Genomic DNA, 22,355 nt, shown 5'->3' with positions numbered 1-22,355 from the left:
CCCAGGACAGCGAGGACGCTCCTGCCCCGAATGAGCAGATCAGCGGCCCCGCCCCGGAGCCTCCAGGCCCTGCAGACGGAGTTCCTGCCAGAGCTGAATCCAAGTTTCCAGAGCTGCCCCGCCACTGGGGCTGTTCCTCCTGCGGCCTCACGGGGTAAACAACCCCCACTGAGCCCTGCACCAGGCAGGGGCACAGCAGCTCCCCCAACTGCTAACACCTGAAAATCAGCACAAAAGGCCCCTCCCCCAGAACACCAGCTAGACGGACAACTTCCAGGAGAAGCCAAGGGACTTAAAGTACACAGAATCAGAAGATACTCCCCTGTGGTTCTTTTTTTGTTTTTTGTTTTGTTTTTGTTTTGTTTTGCTTTTTGATTTGTTTCCTTCCCCCACCCCCTTTTTTTCTCCTTTCTTTTTCTTTCTCTTTTTCTTCCTTTTTTTTTTCGTTTTTTTTCTTACCTTTTTTTTCTTTCTCTTTTCTTTCCTTCTTTCTCTCCTCTCTTTTTCTCTTTTACCCAATACAACTTGCTTTTGGCCACTCTGCACTGAGCAAACTGACTAGAAGGAAAACCTCACCTCAAAAGAAAGAATCAGAAACAGTCCTCTCTCCCACAGAGTTACAAAATCTGGATGACAATTCAATGTCAGAAAGCCAATTCAGAAGCACTATTATACACCTACTGGTGGGTCTAGAAAAAAGTATAAAGGACTCAAGAGACTTCATGACTGCAGAATTTAGAGCTAATCAGGCAGAAATTAAAAATCAATTGAATGAGATGCAATCCAAACTAGAAGTCCTAACGACGAGGGTTAACGAGGTGGAAGAACGAGTGAGTGACATAGAAGACAAGTTGATAGCAAAGAGGGAAACTGAGGAAAAAAGAGACAAACAATTAAAAGACCATGAAGATAGATTAAGGGAAATAAACGACAGCCTGAGGAAGAAAAACCTACGTTTAATTGGGGTTCCCGAGGGCGCCGAAAGAGACAGAGGGCCAGAATATGTATTTGAACAAATTCTAGCTGGAAACTTTCCTAATCTGGGAAGGGAAACAGGCATTCAGATCCAGGAAATAGAGAGATCCCCCCCTAAAATCAATAAAAACCGTTCAACACCTCGACATTTAATTGTGAAGCTTGCAAATTCCAAAGATAAAGAGAAGATCCTTAAAGCAGCAAGAGACAAGAAATCCCTGACTTTTATGGGGAGGAGTATTAGGGTAACAGCAGACCTCTCCACAGAGACCTGGCAGGCCAGAAAGGGCTGGCAGGATATATTCAGGGTCCTAAATGAGAAGAACATGCAACCAAGAATACTTTATCCGGCAAGGCTCTCATTCAAAATGGAAGGAGAGATAAAGAGCTTCCAAGACAGGCAGCAACTAAAAGAATATGTGACCTCCAAACCAGCTCTGCAAGAAATTTTAAGGGGGACTCTTAAAATTCCCCTTTAAGAAGAAGTTCAGTGGAACAGTCCACAAAAACAAAGACTGAATAGATATCATGATGACACTAAACTCATATCTCTCAATAGTAACTCTGAATGTGAACGGGCTTAATGACCCCATCAAAAGGCGCAGGGTTTCAGACTGGATAAAAAAGCAGGACCCATCTATTTGCTGTCTACAAGAGACTAATTTTAGACAGAAGGACACCTACAGCCTGAAAATAAAAGGTTGGAGAACCATTTACCATTCGAATGGTCCTCAAAAGAAAGCAGGGGTAGCCATCCTTATATCAGATAAACTAAAATTTACCCCAAAGACTGTAGTGAGAGATGAAGAGGGACACTATATCATACTTAAAGGATCTATTCAACAAGAGGACTTAACAATCCTCAATATATATGCTCCGAATGTGGGAGCTGCCAAATATATAAATCAATTATTAACCAAAGTGAAGAAATACTTAGATAATAATACACTTATACTTGGTGACTTCAATCTAGCTCTTTCTATACTCGATAGGTCTTCTAAGCACAACATCTCCAAAGAAACGAGAGCTTTAAATGACTGGACCAGATGGATTTCACAGATATCTACAGAACTTTACATCCAAACTCAACTGAATACACATTCTTCTCAAGCGCACATGGAACTTTCTCCAGAATAGACCACATATTGGGTCACAAATCGGGTCTAAACCGATACCAAAAGATTGGGATTGTCCCCTGCATATTCTCGGACCATAATGCCATGAAATTAGAACTAAATCACAACAAGAAGTTTGGAAGGACCTCAAACACATGGAGGTTAAGGACCATCCTGCTAAAAGATAAAAGGGTCAACCAGGAAATTAAGGAAGAATTAAAAAGATTCATGGAAACTAATGAGAATGAAGATACAACCGTTCAAAATCTTTGGGATGCAGCAAAAGCAGTCCTAAGGGGGAAATACATCGCAATACAAGCATCCATTCAAAAACTGGAAAGAACTCAAATACAAAAGCTAACCTTACACATAAAGGAGCTAGAGAAAAAACAGCAAATACATCCTACACCCAAGAGAAGAAGGGAGCTAATAAAGATTCGAGCAGAACTCAACGAAATCGAGACCAGAAGAACTGTGGAACAGATCAACAGAACCAGGAGTTGGTTCTTTGAAAGAATTAATAAGATAGATAAACCATTAGCCAGCCTTATTAAAAAGAAGAGAGAGAAGACTCCAATTAATAAAATCATGAATGAGAAAGGAGAGATCACTACCAACACCAAGGAAATACAAACGATTTTAAAAACATATTATGAACAGCTATACGCCAATAAATTAGGCAATCTAGAAGAAATGGACGCATTCCTGGAAAGCCACAAACTACCAAAACTGGAACAGGAAGAAATAGAAAACCTGAACAGGCCAATAACCAGGGAGGAAATTGAAGCAGTCATCAAAAACCTCCCAAGACACAAGAGTCCAGGGCCAGATGGCTTCCCAGGGGAATTTTATCAAACGTTTAAAGAAGAAACCATACCTATTCTCCTAAAGCTGTTTGGAAAGATAGAAAGAGATGGAGTACTTCCAAATTCGTTCTATGAAGCCAGCATCACCTTAATTCCAAAGCCAGACAAAGACCCCGCCAAAAAGGAGAATTACAGACCAATATCCCTGATGAACATGGATGCAAAAATTCTCAACAAGATACTGGCCAATAGGATCCAAAAGTACATTAAGAAAATTATTCACCATGACCAAGTAGGATTTATCCCTGGGACACAAGGCTGGTTCAACACCCGTAAAAAAATCAATGTGATTCATCATATCAGCAAGAGAAAAAACAAGAACCATATGATCCTCTCATTGGATGCAGAGAAAGCATTTGACAAAATACAGCATCCATTCCTGATCAAAACTCTTCAGGGTGTAGGGATAGAGGGAACATTCCTCGACATCTTAAAAGCCATCTATGAAAAGCCCACAGCAAATATCATTCTCAATGGGGAAGCACTGGGAGCCTTTCCCCTAAGATCAGGAACAAGACAGGGATGTCCACTCTCACCACTGCTGTTCAACATAGTACTGGAAGTCCTAGCCTCAGCAATCAGACAACAAAAAGACATTAAAGGCATTCAAATTGGCAAGGAAGAAGTCAAACTCTCCCTCTTCGCCGATGACATGATACTCTACATAGAAAACCCAAAAGTCTCCACCCCAAGATTGCTAGAACTCCTACAGCAATTTGGTAGCGTGGCAGGATACAAAATCAATGCCCAGAAGTCAGTGGCATTTCTATACACTAACAATGAGACTGAAGAAAGAGAAATGAAGGAGTCAATCCCATTTACAATTGCAACCAAAAGCATAAGATACCTAGGAATAAACCTCACCAAAGATGTAAAGGATCTATACCCTCAAAACTATAGAACACTTCTGAAAGAAATTGAGGAAGACACAAAGAGATGGAAAAATATTCCATGCTCATGGATTGGCAGAATTAATATTGTGAAAATGTCAATGTTACCCAGGGCAATATACACGTTTAATGCAATCCCTATCAAAATACCATGGACTTTCTTCAGAGAGTTAGAACAAATTATTTTAAGATTTGTGTGGAATCAGAAAAGACCCCGAATAGCCAGGGGAATTTTAAAAAAGAAAACCATATCTGGGGGCATCACAATGCCAGATTTCAGGTTGTACTACAAAGCCGTGGTCATCAAGACAGTGTGGTACTGGCACAAAAACAGACACATAGATCAGTGGAACAGAATAGAGAATCCAGAAGTGGACCCTGAACTTTATGGGCAACTAATATTCGATAAAGGAGGAAAGACTATCCATTGGAAGAAAGACAGTCTCTTCAATAAATGGTGCCGGGAAAATTGGACATCCACATGCAGAAGAATGAAACTAGACCACTCTCTTGCACCAGACACAAAGATAAGCTCAAAATGGATGAAAGATCTAAATGTGAGACAAGATTCCATCAAAATCCTAGAGGAGAACACAGGCAACACCCTTTTTGAACTCGGCCATAGTAACTTCTTGCAAGATACATCCACGAAGGCAAGAGAAACAAAAGCAAAAATGAACTATTGGGACTTCATCAAGATAAGAAGCTTTTGCACAGCAAAGGATACAGTCAACAAAACTAAAAGACAACCTACAGAATGGGAGAAGATATTTGCAAATGACATATCAGATAAAGGGCTAGTTTCCAAGATCTATAAAGAACTTCTCAAACTCAACACCAAAGAAACAAACAATCCAATCATGAAATGGGCAAAAGACATGAACAGAAATCTCACAGAGGAAGACATAGACATGGCCAACATGCATATGAGAAAATGCTCTGCATCACTTGCCATCAGGGAAATACAAATCAAAACTACAATGAGATACCACCTCACACCAGTGAGAATGGGGAAAATTAACAAGGCAGGAAACAACAAATGTTGGAGAGGATGTGGAGAAAAGGGAACCCTCTTACACTGTTGGTGGGAATGTGAACTGGTGCAGCCACTCTGGAAACCTGTGTGGAGGTTCCTCAAACAGTTAAAAATATACCTGCCCTACGACCCAGCAATTGCACTGTTGGGGATTTACCCCAAAGATACAAATGCAATGAAACGCCGGGACACCTGCACCCCGATGTTTATAGCAGCAATGGCCACGATAGCCAAACTGTGGAAGGAGCCTCGGTGTCCATCGAAAGATGAATGGATAAAGAAGATGTGGTTTATGTATACAATGGAATATTACTCAGCTATTAGAAATGACAAATACCCACCATTTGCTTCAACGTGGATGGAACTGGAGGGTATTATGCTGAGTGAAGTAAGTCAGTCGGAGAAGGACAAACATTATATGTTCTCATTCATTTGGGGAATATAAATAATAGTGAAAGGGAATATAAGGGAAGGGAGAAGAAATGTGTGGGAAATATCAGAAAGGGAGACAGAACGTAAAGATTGCTAACTCTGGGAAATGAACTAGGGGTGGTAGAAGGGGAGGAGGGCGGGGGGTGGGAGTGAATGGGTGACGGGCACTGGGTGTTATTCTGTATGTTAGTAAATTGAACACCAATAAAAAAAAACACTATGGATAAATCAAAATAGAATTCTAAAAAATGTTCAAGTAATCTGCAGAAACCACAGGAAAAAGAAAACAAAAATGAAAACTAGGAGGAACACAAAATAAAAGTAAAGTGGCAAGCGTAAGCTCTAACGTATCAATAATTAAATGGATATTATCTAAACACATCAGTAGATACATCAATTGAGTTACACAAATTTATTTTTAAAATGACTGAACTATCTGCTGTTTACAAGAAACTCACTTCAAATATAACAATATATGTAGCATGAAAGTAATAGGAAAGATGGGTGCTGGGTGGCTCAGTCGGTTAAGCATCTGCCTTCAGCTCAGGTCATGCTCACAGGGTCCTGGGATAGAGCCCCACATTGGGCTCCCTGCTCAGCTTGGAGTCTGCTTCTCCCTCTGCCCCTCCCCCCGCTTGTACTCTCTCACTCACTTTCTCTGTCTAAAATAAATAAATAAAATCTTTAAAAAATTATATTAAAAAAGAAAATAATAGGAAAGAAAGATATAACATGCAAACAATGGTTAAAAGAAAGCAGGAGTGGCTATAAATGTATCCAATTAAGTAGACTTCAGAAAAAGGAAAATCATGAAGGACAGAGAGGGACATTACATGATGATAAAATGATCAATCAAGAAGATATAGCAATATTAAATGCATATACAGAGCTTCAAATACAAAAACAGAACTAAGAGAAAAATTAGACAAATCCATAATTATAGTTGAATACTTCAAAACTTCTCTCTCAACAACTGATAGAAAATCAGCAAGAATATGAAAGAACTTAGCACCAAAAACCACATGATTTTTTACACAAGGTAAAAAGAAGAGAAGAAATAATAAATACCAAAGTGAAGTAGAAAAAAACACACAGAGAAAAATCAATGAAACTAAAAGCTAAGTCTCTGAGGAAACAGAAAATCAAGAGACCTCTACCCAGATGAGTCAAGAAAAAATAAAACACCAATGACCAATATTAGAAGTGAGAGAGGTAACAATAGCTACATAGTCTACAGACATTAAAAGATGAATAAAAGAATAACCATAAACAAGTTTACACCAATACATGTGACATAGATGAAATGGACAATTTCCTTTAAAGACAATCTACCAGGGTGCCTGGCTGGCTCAGTCAGTAGAGCACGCAGCTCTTGATCTTGGGGTTGAAAGTCTGGGGATAGAGATTGGGATAGAGATTATTTAAATTAAAAAATAAAATGGCAAAAGGTTATGTATACTTTACATATATATATGTATACATATATAAAGTATATGTATACTTTACTCCAACAGAATCATTTTTTAAATAAGTAAAAAAAAATAAAGATTACCATAACTTCCTCAAGAAGAAACAGATAACCAGCCTGGCCCAAACTAGTAAAGACACTGAAATCTGTTGTTTAACAACTTACCTACAAAGGACACTCCAGGCCCAGATGGCTTCACTACCAAACATGTAAGAAAGAAACAATATCAATTCTACACAAACTCTTTCAGAAATTGGAGAGGAAAAAAAAAACTTCCCAACTCATTTTATAAGGCCAGTATCACTCTGATAACCAAAACCAAAGATATTAAAGAAAACTACACATCAAAACCTTATAAATATAGATGTGACACTTAAAATCTTAGCAAGTTAGATCCAATAATATATAAAAATGATACTACATCCTGAACAAATGAGCTTTGTTCCAGAAATGTATGGTTATTTTTTTAAAGCTCATCAATGTAATTTATTACATTAACAAACTAAGAAAGAAAAAAAAAACATGTAATTTTCTTAATAGGTAATCATTTGGTAAAATCCAACATCCATTCCTTTTTGTTTTGGTTTTATTTAAATTTAAATTAGTAAACATACAGTGTATTATTGATTTTGGGGTAGAATTTAGTGATTCATCAGTTGCATATAATACCCAGTGTTCACTACATCAAATGCCCTCCCTTAATGCCCAACATCCCATTCTCCCATCCCCCACACCCACCTCCCCTCCAGTAACCCTCAGTTTGTTCTCTATAGTTGAATCTCTTACGGTTAGTCTCCCTTTCTGTTTTTATCCAATATCTATACCTAATAAAAGTTTTCAACAATCTGAAATAAAGGGGAACTTCTTCAATCTTATAAATGTCATATACAGCTAACACATACTTAATAATGAGAAACTGAAAGTTTTTCCTTTACCACCAGGAGCAAGAGACTACTTCTATATAATTCTGTGCTGGAGGTTCCAGATAATGCATTAAGAAAAGACAAAAAAAGGCACTGAGACTGAAAAGGAAGAGGCAAAATGATCATTATATACAGTCAATATAATCACATACATAGGAAACCCTCTGGGATCTATGAACCAGACACTAAAACTAGTAAATGTTTCAGAATATAAAAATGATATATAAAAATCAAGTGAATTTTTATATAGTAGCAACAGATAATCACAAATTAAAATTTTAAAACTACCATTAACCGTAGCCTTTTTAAATAAAAATTCAACTTTGAAGTTAGATTCAACTTTGAAGATCTAACTAGCTTTATTAATTGATTCATGAAGCCAGCAGCATCCCATGTAGCTAGCAGACAAATGTTCCACTGAGCTAAACAAAAATAATTTTAAAGGCAGAGAGACCATTTGAAAAAAGGAATTTATTAGCAAGGAATGTATTCTTTAGACAAGGTTGCCCTCTTAAGAGAAGCAGAAGGGGTAAATCAGTAAATATCCTAGTATTGACCAGGAAATTCCAATTGACTTGTTATAAGTTACATTCCTGGGTGGTTGAAATTGCAGTTATTTAGGTATAAATAATAATAATATAATATAATATATAATAATATAATTCTTGAGTGTTGACTTGGCCTAAGTAATGCCACTTTGGGCCTGTGGTTTTCTTTTTTAACACTCTTAAAATATGAAATATTTATAAGTAGGTTTCACGAGATATATGCAAGACCTGTGCATTGAAAATTACAAAATATTGCTGAGAAACTGAAGGCCTAAATAAATGGCGAGACATACTCTGTTCATGGATTGGAAACCTCAGTATTGTTAAGACATTAGCTCTTTCTAAATTGATCTATAGATTCATCATAATCTCAACCATAATTCTTTCAGGCATTTTTTAAAAGATTTTATTTATTATTTATTCATGAGAGACACAGAGAGAGAGGCAGAGACATTGGGAGAGGTAAAAGCAGGCTCCATGCAGAGAGCCTGATGTGGGACTCGATCCCGGGACTCCAGGATCATGCCCTGGGACAAATGCAGGCGTTCAACTGCTGAGCCACCCAGGCATCCCATCTTTCAGGCTTTTTATGAAGAAATTGACAAGCTGACCTTAACATTCTAATGGATATGCAAAAGATGTAAAATAGACAAACAAGTTTGAAAAAGAAAACATTGAAGGACATATACTACCTGACTTCCAGACTTATTATAAAGCTACAATAATCCAAAGAGTGTGCTACTGGTATAAAAATAGACAAACAGATCACACCCATACAAACGGACAACTGATTTTAGACAAAGGTATAAAAGTAATTCAATGGAGAAAGGATGGCTTTTTCAACAAATGGTGCTGGAAAAACTAGATATTTATATGCAAAAGAAAAAAAAAGAACTTTGATCCACACCTCATATTATGTACAAAAATTAAATTTAAAGGCCTTAATGTAAAACCTAACATTTGAAAACTTTTAGGAAAAAAACACTGGAGAAAATCTTTCTGATACTGGGTTTGGCAAAGCTTTATGAGATACAACACTATAAAGAAAAAATTAACAAGTTGGACTTCATTAAAATTGAGGACATTTGCTCTTTGGAAGATATACTGATTGGAGAATGAAATGACAAGCCACAACCAGAAGATCATATTTACAAGCCATATATCTAATAGATTACGTAAGCCAAAAATATATATAAAAGAGCTCTTACAACTCAGTAAAGAAATCAAACAACCCAATAAAAAAAAACTGGGTGAAAGATCTAATAGACATATATGATATATAAATGGCAAATAAACATATGAAAAAATGCATTCAAGAAATGCAAATTAAAACCCAGTGAGATATTAGTACACACACCTATTAGAATGTCTAAAATTAGAGGACTGACCATACCAGTTATTGACGAATATACAGAAGAACTGGAAGTCTCATACACTGCCAGTGTGTATGTAAAATATTACCACCGCTTTGGAAAGCAGTTTACCCATTGCTTAAAAAGTTAAGCATGCAACCATATGATCTTGCTGTTTATTCCTAGATTTTACCCCAAGAGAAATGAAAGCATATGATCTGTGGAGATATACACCTGGAAATAAAATGTTAAAAATATGAGACCTTAAATTTTAAAGATATGTACAATGTTTTGAAAATAAAAGAATATTTGCAGGTGGGTGACAGAAAAGAAAATCAGAGGATCAATCTCAGAAGCCCAACACCCAACTAGTAAGAGAACAGAGAAGAAGGAATGATTAAAGATGTGATACCAAAAAAAGTATTTTTCTAGTTTTGAAGGACATATGTCATCATTAATGAAAAACAAACAAAACCAGCACCAACCATATCATCATTAAAATTACAGAACATCTGGAATAAGAGATCCTAAAGGCTTTGTTAGATGGGAAAAGTCAAAACAGGCCACGTAGGAAAAAAATGCCTCTAAAATTCTAAGTAAAAATTGTTTTTGAACTATCATTATAGAAACAATAACAGAGAGAAAAATAAAGATATTTTCATATGCTAACCCTCAATTTTTTCCCTGTTATATGCCTCTTTTACTCAGGAAGCTCCACCAAAATGATGGGATATACCAACAAAAGGAAAACTAAATGGAAGGGAACTTCAACATAATAAAGACCATATATGAAAAGCCTACAGCAAATATCACATTCAGTGGTGAAAGCCTGAAAGCTTTCCCCCAATATCAGGAATAAATATGGAGATAGTGTTCACTGCTTCTATTCAGTGCAAAATCCTAAAAGGTCTAGCCATAGTAATTAGACAAGAAAAAGAAATCTAAGCGGCACCGGGCAGGCTAGGAAGCCTGCCTCTCCCTCTCCCTCTGCCTGCTACTCCCCCTGCTTCTGCTCGCTCGCTCTTTCTCTCTCTCTGTTAAATAAATAAAATCTTAAAAAAAGAAAAGAAAAAGAAATTTAAAAACACGCAAATTGAAAAGAAGTAAAACTATTTGCAGATGACATGATCTTTTATGTAGAAAGACCTAAAGATTAAAAAAAAACTGAGTTAATAAATGAATTCAGTAAAGTTGCAGGATGTGATTTTGAATTTCACATTCAAAAGCCAGATCTGATTTCAACACTAAAAAAAAAAAAAACAGTTCCATTTCTCCTCATTAGCAGTGAACAATCAAAAAGGAAATTAAGGAAACAATTCCATTCAATAGCATCCAAAAGAATATAATGCTTAGAAATAAATTTAACCAAGGAGGCAAAAGAAGACACTGAAAACTATAAAACACTGCTGATAAAAAAAGTTAAAGGAAACAAAAACAAATGGAAAGACACCCCATGTTCATGGATTGGAAGAAATAATATTGTTAAGACAACAATGTTATACAAAGCAATCTATAAATTCAATGTAATCCCAATCAAAAGCCTAATGCTGTTTTTTTGCAAAAATGGTAAAACCAAACCTAAAAGTCAAGGGAACCTAAATAGCTAAAGCAGTCTTTAAAAAACAAGAACAAAGTTTGAGGAGTCATACTTCTCAATTTCAAAACTACCACAAAGATAATCAAAATAGTATGGGACTTGTATAAGGGCAGACAAAAAATAATAGAATAAAGAGTCCAAAAATAAACCTCTACATCTATGGCAAATTGATTTTCAACAAGGATACCAAGAACTTTCAATGGGGAAAGAACAATCTCTTCAACAAATGGTGCCCGGAAAACCGGATATCCACATGCAAAAAGAATTAAATTGCACATTACTTTACTTACACCCTATACAAAACTTAACTCAAAATGAATCAAAGACTTAGAGATAACACCATGACATTATTAGATGAAAACAGGGCAAATCTTCATTACCTTGGCTTTGGCAATGGTTTCTTATGATACCAAAAATATAGGCAAGAAAAAATGTATTTGTTGGACTTTATCAAAATTAAAAATGTTTGTGCATTAAAGAACACTATCAAGATGAGTGAAGACAACCCACAGAATGGGAGAAAATATCTGCAAATATTCTATCTGATAAGGGATTAATAGTCACAATATATAAAGAATTCCTACAACTCAACAACAAAAGACTACCCATTTTTTAATGGGCAAAGGACTTGAATAGACATTTCTTAAAATAAATATACAAATTCCCAATAATATGGAAATATGCTAAACATTACTATTAGGGAAATGGAAATCCAAACTATAATGGAATACCATACTTCATACTTACTAGGATATCTATCATAAAAAAACACACAATCACACACAGAAAATAACAAGTATTGGTGGTAATGTGGAGAAGCTGGAATCCTTCTACAGGAGCATAAAATGGTTCAATCTAGGTACAGTTTGGTACTTCCTCTAAAAGTTAAATACAGAATTAGCATGTGACACAGAAAATCCACTCCTAGGTAACCTCCAAAATTAAAACAGGGACTCAGTTACTTGTAAGCCAATATTTATAGCATTTTTCACCATAATCAAAAAGTGGAAACAACCCAAGTGTCCAACAATAGATTTACTGATAAACAAAATGTGGTTATATACACGAATGGAATATTATTCAGCCACAAAAAGGAATGAAGTTCCGACACATGCTACAACATGGATGGACCTTGAACATATTATGCTAAATGTAATAAGCCAAGCACCAAAGTACAAATTTACGATTCCACTTCTCTGAAATACCTAGGAAAGGCAAATTTATATTTGATTAGAAATCGAGAAACCAAAAAGTAGATTAGAGGTTCCTAGGAGCTGGGGAAGTAGGCATGAGGAGGTTACTGCTTAATGGGAACAGTTTTAGTTTGAGATGATGAAAAAGATTTGGAAATGGACAGTAGTAATGGCTGCACATAATTAATGCCACTCAGTGATACACTCGAAGTAGTTAAAATGACAAATTTTATGTTTTGTACAGGTATATTATAACAACAACAAAGGAAAACTAGAGTCCAGGAAATAGGTGATCAAACACCAGGGGAAAAAAACTCACAGGATGATGACAGAGAGACGTTTCAGGACAAGAGCAGCAGCAGAATAGTAAGAAAATAGAGTGCTCTGGAAGTGGCAGTGTCAGAAGGAAAATAACAGATCTGATAAACTGTCTGATGTAGGATTTGTGGAATTGACATCATCTTGAGAATCAGCCTGGGGCTTAAGTGTATCACTTTAGTATTTCTTGCATATTGCTTCTTACCCACATCAGCTTCAATCAAGATTTAATAACTGTATTAACTGATTCCTTTGTCCACCTCAAAAACTATTTCAAAAACCATGCAAGACACAGAGAAAGTACAGTTCTTATGCATATGCAGTTGACACACTTACTGAGACAATCCAACTAGTTAGTAATCATGGGATGCCCAGAAAAGATAAAAATAATCAAAACATCTAGGCTTCATTAACAGGGATGACTGCTTTGTTCTTAGCATTATAAATTCAAAAGGAAAGATAAAAAGTGCTTTTTTAGAAAGCAATCTGACATATTTTACACCTATTACCTAAAGAGGTTCAGAAACTTCCTTGAAGTACTCCACTTATAATATTTCTTATGTAATATATTGTGAAAAACTCTCTAAAAATTATAAACAGGGTCCAAAAATAGAATTATTCTCAACAGAAGGTAACATGTCAAGTAACACTATGCTATGATATTTCAAGATTCTGTAAACTTACCTGTTTAAACATATTTTCTGAAAATTTTGCCGATTTTTCTTTTAAAAATGTGACAAGGTCTTTATAAATTTCACTTTTTCTCTCATAATTAATTTCCCCCTCATCTTCTGTTTTGCCCTTTGGAAGAAAAAGTTTGGTGCAATTATTAATGTAGTAGCATTTGAACCTGATCAATACATCACAACCCAAGGCCACATATTGTTTTCTTCTCTCGAGGATCCATGTGGCAGTTTTTATACATCAAAAATATGGGCAGAATTCTTCCTTCTTAAAGTTATCCATTTGTCCGTCCATCCACTCATCCACCCATCCATCATCCATACATTATGCTTTTACTGAGTACCTCCTATATGCATGTAGGGCATTTTGCTAGTTAGCAAAGAATGGAGAGCTTCCTTCCCTCTGCACTCCTCTAATGCAAAAAAACAAAACACACACAAAAAAAAAAACATTATGACTTCAAGAGAATCTGATGAAGTCATAAAAGGTCCCAAGATTAGAATGCCACCATAGAAAAGCTTGTTTCCATTTGTCACACTCTGTTCTTGTTCTGTGTGTAAAGAGGTTGCTATGGGATTATTTTCTAGAGTTACAACCTCCATGTAAGCACCTGACACTCCAACCTTTTTCTCCATACCTCTTTCTTTTTGTCTCTTTCCTTTCGTCACCTATCCTAATAGAAAAGATTTGGCTCTGCCTTAACCAAATGTATATATAAAAACCCATAGTGTGCTTTTTATATATACGTAACCACACACATACACAAAACATCATATACACCCATATAACTCAGGCGTGCCATGCATTTTGTCGTAATTATTGAATCATGTTCCTTATCTTTCATTCTTGAAATTGAGAGGAACACTTAGATATTTCCATATCAAATAAAGGTATATGTAGATTAGTAGCTCTTGATAGGAACAAAGTGTCCTTGCCCCACTCTAGAAGGTCAAAGTCTCTTATTTTCTGATTGGAAATTTCACTTTCTTAGAGTATCAAAACAAACCAAAGGCTAAATCATATTTAGCTCATCTCCCCCCTCTGTGCAGATATAATCTGAGAAGATCATGCTGAGAAGAAATGCACCATAAGGCAAGTCAGATGAGATGCTTGCTGGTCATCAAGAAAGTGGCACTCACATTTTGAAGCCAATCCAAACCAAGAGGTAGCAATTCTCCCAACAGTCCCCTGTGATGAGGAATCCCCACTAAGGATTTAGGTTCTCCCTGCAGATATTGCCTGTGAGGCCCCACATTACATTGAAGACACCAAGGGCAGGGTTGCCAAGGGGAAAGCTGACCACCTAGTAAGTTCAGTGAACAGGTATGAGACAAAAAATAAAATGTGTTCATGTGGAAGATTCAGAAGGCCACCACCCTGCTTAGTGCTCAGGGGTGGGAATCTGGAATGCTGTGTTTCTCCCTAGTCAGCTTCAGTTAGCAGCAAGTAAAAGGAAGACTGTAAAGCTGGAGGAGGGAGAAAGGGACTGCTCCCAGCTCCTCGTCCCCTGTCCCCAGCAGTGAACCCTGGCAGTGGCAGCTGCTTCCAGTAGCAACAGTTGGTTCCAGTTCCCAGGGGTTTTTCCCTATGTTCCCAGAACCTGGCTCATTACAACTCCTTAGAATCCCATTACAAACCAACCAGGTCTCCCTCTTCCAAGGTCTGGGTCTCAGCTCTGCTGGTTCTGCAAAGATCCTCTCCTCTGAGCTCCTGAGGTACCAGCTCCTGGGCATTGTACTCCTCTGACATCTGGGTGCCAGTTTCATGAGACCCCCTGTGCTCCAGCATAGCCTGGAAGCGACCATTCTTCAGAGATATGGATCCCAGCTCTGTGGGAGTCCCCCCTCTGAACTCCCAAGGGACCATAACCAATGTAAGCAGGGTCCCCTCCTCAGAGGTCTAAGTCCCAGCTCTGCAAGGACATCTTCTGAGACCCTAAGGAACCAGCACAGCCTGGTGGTGCTCCCTCCCCAGACACATGGGTCCCAGCTTCTTGGGGGTGCTTCCTCCAAGCTCCCACATTTTAATTCCTTCCCTTTGTCCTCTCAACACTTAGGGCAAAAGCTATAGTTACTGCTTCTGTGTTACCTCAGCCACCTCTTATTTGCCCGAATACTTGTTTAATTAATTAATTAATTAATCAATCAGTGAACTGATCGTTACAGAGGTTTTCATTTTATAAAGTGGCATGGGTTCCTTTGACGGTCATTTCTTAGAAGACTGATTTAATGACCTGCAATGGGGAACACCGAGGCTCATTCTGAAATGGTTTTGGATTTGCTCAGCAAACACATAGCAAAGGGATCTGCTTCAACCCAACAGAACAGAATCGCATTTTCTGTGGCCATCAGCATTCAGTCCTGGAGACATGCCTGCATTTACAGAGATGGAGCCAAGCACCAAAGACAACATGGTTCTTAAAAAATTACTTACGCCATTTAAAAATACTCCTTCTGTACTACAAGTAACACACAGAGTTTCAACATCATGGGGTTTTACCAGCACGTAACAAATTTCCCCATGAATTTGTCTCCAAGGTGGGGCTCGACATCCATTTGAAAATTCATAATCTGAAACCAATTATCGATCAATTAAAAGGAGCTCTGAAAAATAAAATATGTTATCTTTAAAAAGAAATAAATATGATTACAGTTTTTTTCAAATACTCAATCCTAATGTAGCTATTGAAGCATTTGGAAATAATAATTATTTTACATAACACAAAGCAAATCTGAGAATAATAGAAACCTGAAGTATAGTCAATAGATTCCAAGACAGTTTGTTCTCCTTTTCCTGAGAAATGTTTCAGCAGTTCTATATCGTTCTTAACAGTTGTTGGGTTTAAACAGATTTGTCTGAAATGAATGATAAGAAATGCATTTTAACACTCTAAAAGAGAATCTCCAGAAAACAGATGAAAATATACCATTTTAGCAAGGGGGGGGCTGGTGGGAGGAGGAATATCACTTTTTATAATTAAAATTGTAGTCAAATTATACAACAACAAAAATGTTGCAGTTAGTTTTAGCTGTGTTATAGCCTTACAACACTGTCAAGACATCAAGAAACCAGTGATTCATATTTAATGCAACATTAAATAAACTCGTTTAAAAATTCATTTCATTTCTTAGTGGTAATAGCATAATACTAGAAAAAAAACTACAAAAATGAACAAGTTTTAAACCTTACAAAGTCTACATGATATTTGCATTACTATTTAACCATCTATTTAATTGTCTGAGGAGAGTGAAAATAACAAGGCCACTTCATGTCCTCAGAATCAGGTGAAACCCCATAGAAAGCTCTAGCAAAGCTAACAGTAAATCTTTACATTTTAGAATTAGAAATATCCATGCAATACCCTAAAATCTACTGTTAAATCAATAACAACTCCTATAATTTGTGTATGTTTAAAAAAATTCTGAAAGCATTTTTTGTAACTAACTTTTAGAGGTTTCTTTTTTCTAAAAAGACTCACAATGAAATACGTTTTAGAGAATGATTCAGTAGGTGCAGATCCAGTTGCTTAAGCAGCATGCCAACCTTCATCTTTATCTCACTCTCAGGATCTTCATCTTTGGTAATTTTATCAAGAATATTTACTGTGGATGTGTCTTCTTTCACCGTGTTATAATCCAAACCCAGGATTTTTGTTACAGGATCTCTGTTAGCTGATCAAACAAGTAAATAAATAAAAATGATTCTCTTGTCTTCTGTTGTAAGAAAAATAATGACTAACAAGTCCTCTGAAGCCCACCCAAATGTGCTTCCTTCATTAAGCTTTCTCTCATGGACCCAATTTGAATTAATCTCAACTTCTCAGATTCTACTGCATTTAGGAACTTTCTTGTACTCCTTGAGATTCTCTACCTTGTACTGCAGTATCATCTATCTATATCATATCTCTAATAAGACAAAGAACAAGACATTCTTTTTTTTTCTTTTTTTTTAATTGACTGTAGGGCATTGTCCAGCATGGTCATTCAATTAGTGTATCCAGAATTGATTTGAAGATAGAGAAATACTGGTCTCCTTAGAAGAATCATCACTAGAACTGTGTGTGTGTACGTGTGTGTGTGTGTGTGTATGTAACCACTGAGGCTTAGTGTTCACAAATGCTTTCTTTCCAAAACAGCATGGTTTTCTCAGTCTAAAGATCTACCACCAGTCTTTTCCACCTGTTCAAAGTGCTTATATTTTCTTTCTTTTTTTTTTAATTTTTTTTATTTATTTATGATAGGCACGCAGTGAAAGAGAGAGAGAGAGAGAGAGGCAGAGACACAGGCAGAGGGAGAAGCAGGCTCCATGCACCGGGAGCCCGACATGGGATTCAATCCTGTGTCTCCAGGATCGCGCCCTGGGCCAAAGGCAGGCGCCAAACCGCTGCGCCACCAGGGATCCCTCAAAATGCTTATATTTTCTTTTTTTTTTTTTTTAAGAAATATTCTTTTTTTTTAATATTTATTTATTTATTTATTTATTTATGAATGATAGACACACAGTGAGAGAGAGAGAGGCAGAGACATAGGCAGAGGGAGAAGCAGGCTCCACGCACCGGGAGCCCGACGTGGGATTCGATCCCGGGTCTCCAGGATCGCACCCTGGGCCAAAGGCAGGCGCTAAACCGTTGCGCCACCCAGGGATCCCAATGCTTATATTTTCAATGCCTTTTTATGTTCAAGTTGGAAAAACAAATCTGGCCAGTACTTACACACATACCAAAGTTACAGTGAAAAACTCCAATACTAATTCATGATCAAGGCTGACATAGCTGTGAAAGTAGACTCTAGAGATGGTTAAAACAGAATTTGGTGAAAGCCAAAGAACCATGTAGTTGCAAGTGAGGAAGAAGAGGGCAAAGCCATATTTGGAAAGGAGGAATTTAAATAAGATGAAATATATATGTATTTGAACAAGGAGGCCCATGGGACTAGTTCAGAAAGCTCCACCTGATTGAAATGAGAGAAGCACAGTGATGGCATTAACTCTGCAGTGGGAGATGGACTCTGGCACCAGGAAATAGCAGAAAAGGCTTAGGGCTTCTTAGAAAAAAACACACAAGGGGAGGGGCAGGGAAAAGAGATCTAGGAATCATCTACTTTTTGAGCATCTCAATCATCCTTACAGCAGTCATCTCATTAAGACTCATGGAAAAAGGTATTATATGAATTCTGGGGAAAGACACAAACCTGCCCCCCAAATTGCCCTGCACCATGGAATCTGGACCCAAAACTAAGAGTTGTACCTAGAGCTCTTACAGAAAGGACAAAATGCAGCAAAGAATACACATTTAGCCAAACTAGATATATAGCAGCCAGTCTATGTATTAAGTTCATGCACTAAGTTGAAATTAATGCTATTACCAACCTCCTTGAATTCAACTTTACTCTTAAGATTTCATTCCTCCTCAGCAGGGTAGCTATGAGGTATAGATAGATAGATAGCCTAATAATGAAGAGTAGGCAAGAGAGAAGAAAAGGCTGCTGTCCTAAGGTTCACATCTTTTTTTAAAAAAATATTTTATTTATTTACTCATTCATTAGAGTCATAGGGAGAGAGGCAGAGACACAGGCAGAGGCAGAGGGAGAAGGAGGCTGCAGGCAAGGAGCCCGATGTGGGACTCTGATCCCGGGTCTCCAAGATCACACCCTGGGCTGAAGGCAGACGCTTAACCGCTGAGCCACCCAGGCATCTCATAAGATTTACATCCTAAAGAATATTTTTTTTAAAGGTTCATCTTCCCACGTCATAGCAGTAGACACAGCAAAGAATGATTAGAGGCAAGACCAGGCACCTCATGCTTGAGTCCTTCTAGTCACATGATTCCAAACAGGCAAAACATGTATATGACACCATTACGTACTGTTAGGTATTTCTACTCATAAGAAAAATTCAGAAAACAATTGCTCCAGGCAATTGGTCACATTCTTTTACGCATGTTAGATGCTTAGACAATAATGAAAATCTACATCCTTAATGAAGAGGAAAACGTTTCCCATTGAGTGAATGTAACTACCTCCACAAAGCTATGCAACCTACAAAGGAACATTACTGAGACCAATGGAAAGTGAGATTACTCTGGGCTATCTTTGCTGCATACATTTTAGAGGAAACCGAGCATCATCCGTCACAGCAGGCCTGAGGGTAGAGGGTGGAGTTTGGTGCAGGCCCCACTAATCTGTCTTCTCTCCTGTGTAGACCTTAGAGGATACAGGCCTCTGGTCTTTCCAGAAGTGAGGAAGCCTCTCTTTAAACCACATGCTAAAATTAGAAATCTAGAAGCTTGCTAGTGGTAAAGTATTAGGCCTTTCATTTTAAAGTAGAAACTTGATATGAGCATGACATTCAGCCAAGAAAAATGAATGACATTTTTAAAAAGTCGAACATAGGACTTTTTGCCTTTTAGGTCACGGAACTTTTTTCAAGAGACTGCAACTCCCCCTCCCCCATGATTATGTTTCTAAAAGTTCAAGTCATAGACTGGAGCATAAATATCACCTTTGATACAAGCCTGTGCTTCCTTCAGCTTTCTGTCTTTGGCAATAAGCAGCAAACGTGACAGCTGCCCCAAGCTCCTGATCTTAATGTGTGGCACAGAGAGAAACAACAAAGGCTGCCCATCTTTATCAACTTCTTCTGACTTGACTGTTGTTTCACTAGGAAATAAAAATAAATAAATAAATAAATAAAATCTTAAGGTTACCTGGATGCTAGTGAAGTTAAACATAAGACATTTTGACAAATCATCCCTCTGGCTCATTATAAAACACAAAATATAAGTACTTCTTGTTAAAAGCTCATGTCTTTTCCTCATTTGTCCACACTCAGATCCCTAAGTTCCCAGGCTTATTAGCAACCATAGTTAGCAACATGATATACCCAGGAAGAACATGAATACTTACATGAACTCAATCACAGTTTTTGGTTTTGTTTTTCTAACAATGTGTTGGACAACTTTAAAAAAATCACTGGTTCTACAGGACCATTCATGTTTTGGGGATTTCTAAAGTTATTTTATTTATAAAGTTTACACCACAGTAATTAGTGGTTAGAAATCTTCTTGGCTACTCTGTGCTTATGAACAAAAAGCTATAAAAAAGAGAAAGAGAGAGAGACAAACTAGGTTCCCTCTGTGGATTGTTTTCCCACTCCAAATCCCCTAATTTGGTTTACTTTAGGATAATAAGCAGTTTTTCTAAATGGACTTTTCCTGATCAGAAATTTCTGGGTCTCCTAGATTTGTCTTTCTGCCCATTTTAATTATTTTTTTAGGTCAGCATTTAAGAAATATTAAGATGTTTTTACGGCAGTCATATTTCTATAGATTTCTACCACGTACAACATTAACTAAGCTACCTAGGTTTTTATTAGATATGGATATCCCTGGAAAAACTGCTCTCCTCTTAAGACCTGATCTAACATATTTTAAATTGTAAGGCAGATAAACAGATGTGGTGTATTGCCAGTTCATCAGAAAAAGTAAACCTGACAGACTCAGACTCAGATGTACTACCAGCACGATTTCACTAGAAAAGGAAGAAGATAGAGATCATGGAGGCAGACTAGTGGCTTGCCACGGATGTCCACATCCTAACACCCGAGGCCCACAAATGCCTTATCTTACATGGCAAGAGAGACCATGCAGATGGATTAAGTTAAGGATCTTGAGATGGGAAGACTATTCTGAAATGTGCAGGAGGGTCAAGTCAGAAAAGCCAACGTGACATGGAAACAGGGTTCAGAGTAACACAGAGCCAGAAGCTATGGAATGTAGGTGGCCTCCAGAAGCTGGAGAAGACAAGAATGGATCTTCCTTCAGCCCCCAGAAGGAACACAGCCCTGCCAACGCCTTGATTTTAACCCTACACACTTATTTTAGTCTTTTCACCTCCAGAACCCTAAGAAATTAAATCTGCATTATTTTAAGTCACGAAGTATGTGAAAATTTCTTACAGCAGCAATAGGAGGCTAACACAGGGACTTTTACAGGCTTTCCCACTGTTCTTCCAGCAGTAACTTTCATAGTAACTCACATAGGAAGTAACTTACATAGTAATTGTACACAGAAGGTACTCAATAAATAGAAGAGGAATAAATGAATAGAAGATTTCTAGGCTGACCAGTGATGTGTGTTGTATACAAAATGTGTGTTTTCTCTAAAATAAAGCTTTTGGAATAATGTCTTCAGGTTTGAGATTTCTTAAAGGTCTGTGCCGGGTTGGTCACATGTGCTAAGTGGATGATGACAAGACTAAGTTATAAGCTGACTGAATGCCAACAATATCAAGCCACTGAACTTGAGAAGGTGAAACTCCTGGTAAGATATGGGAGAAGTCAAGGGCACAGGACACATATTTCATTGCTCCCACCAGTTGAAGCCTGTAACTCAGCAAAGCAGTAGGAACTAAATGCCAGCTCCAGGGAGGATGTGGAAGAGCAGGTTTGTTTCGGGGTTTGCAGTTTCTAATACTGGAAGAAAGAGATTTTGGAAAGAAAAAATACTATGCCCATCTTGTGAGGTCAAGATAAATGTGCTGCAAATGAAATCCACTGACCTGATCAAAAGACTTTCAAACTGTAATTGTGGAGGGCAGCTGAAAATACTATAGCTTTATGCTATAAGGTGAGAGAGCAGAAAAATGTCACATTTATTTCATCCCCAGTGTCTAGTTTAGTGTCCAGAACATAGTAATTACTCAATAAATGAGCCTAAAAAATAACAAGAGATATAAAGCTACAGTTGCAAAACTAGTTAGTAATTCTCAGGAACAAAAACAAAGAGCTCAAGTAACAAACGTTATGGCCATCGATTTTAATAGCATAACTTGGACATTTCACCAAAATATGGGGCACCCATGTGGCTCTGTTGGTTAAGTGTCTGACTCTTGGTTTCTGATCAGGTCGTGATCTCAGGGTCATGAGATCAAGCCCTGGTTGAGCTCCACAGTCAGTGAGGCG

The 22,355-nt window shown here is 37.4% G+C and overlaps 1 protein-coding gene and 1 long non-coding RNA gene across 4 annotated transcripts in view; one reads left to right on the top strand and one right to left on the bottom strand.

The window, feature by feature from the left end:
- Positions 1–22,355, bottom strand: part of LOC140629432 (outer dynein arm-docking complex subunit 2-like) — a 216,335-nt gene that overhangs the window by 156,873 nt on the left and 37,107 nt on the right. The window contains exons 7-11 of the mRNA XM_072818908.1: positions 19,896–20,053; positions 16,876–17,068; positions 16,146–16,252; positions 15,831–15,967; positions 13,398–13,514 (exon numbers count right to left, since the gene is read on the bottom strand). Of these exons, the coding sequence (XP_072675009.1) occupies positions 13,398–13,514; positions 15,831–15,967; positions 16,146–16,252; positions 16,876–17,068; positions 19,896–20,053 (712 nt within the window). The remainder of the gene's footprint in view (positions 1–13,397; positions 13,515–15,830; positions 15,968–16,145; positions 16,253–16,875; positions 17,069–19,895; positions 20,054–22,355) is intronic.
- On the top strand, positions 13,909–15,941 carry LOC140629435 (uncharacterized). Of its 3 annotated transcripts, none has more exons than XR_012027269.1 (3): positions 13,909–13,999; positions 14,447–14,562; positions 15,683–15,941. It is a non-coding gene; the product is annotated as an uncharacterized lncRNA (long non-coding RNA). The 3 variants fall into 3 exon arrangements; XR_012027268.1 differs by having other exon boundaries at positions 14,447–14,720; XR_012027267.1 differs by having other exon boundaries at positions 14,447–15,112.

The sequence above is a fragment of the Canis lupus genome (assembly GCF_048164855.1).
Source record: "Canis lupus baileyi chromosome 5 unlocalized genomic scaffold, mCanLup2.hap1 SUPER_5_unloc_4, whole genome shotgun sequence".
NCBI classification, from domain to species: Eukaryota; Metazoa; Chordata; class Mammalia; order Carnivora; family Canidae; genus Canis; species Canis lupus.
Note: the sequence above shows the minus strand (reverse complement) of the source record. Positions and strands in the feature narration are given on the sequence as shown.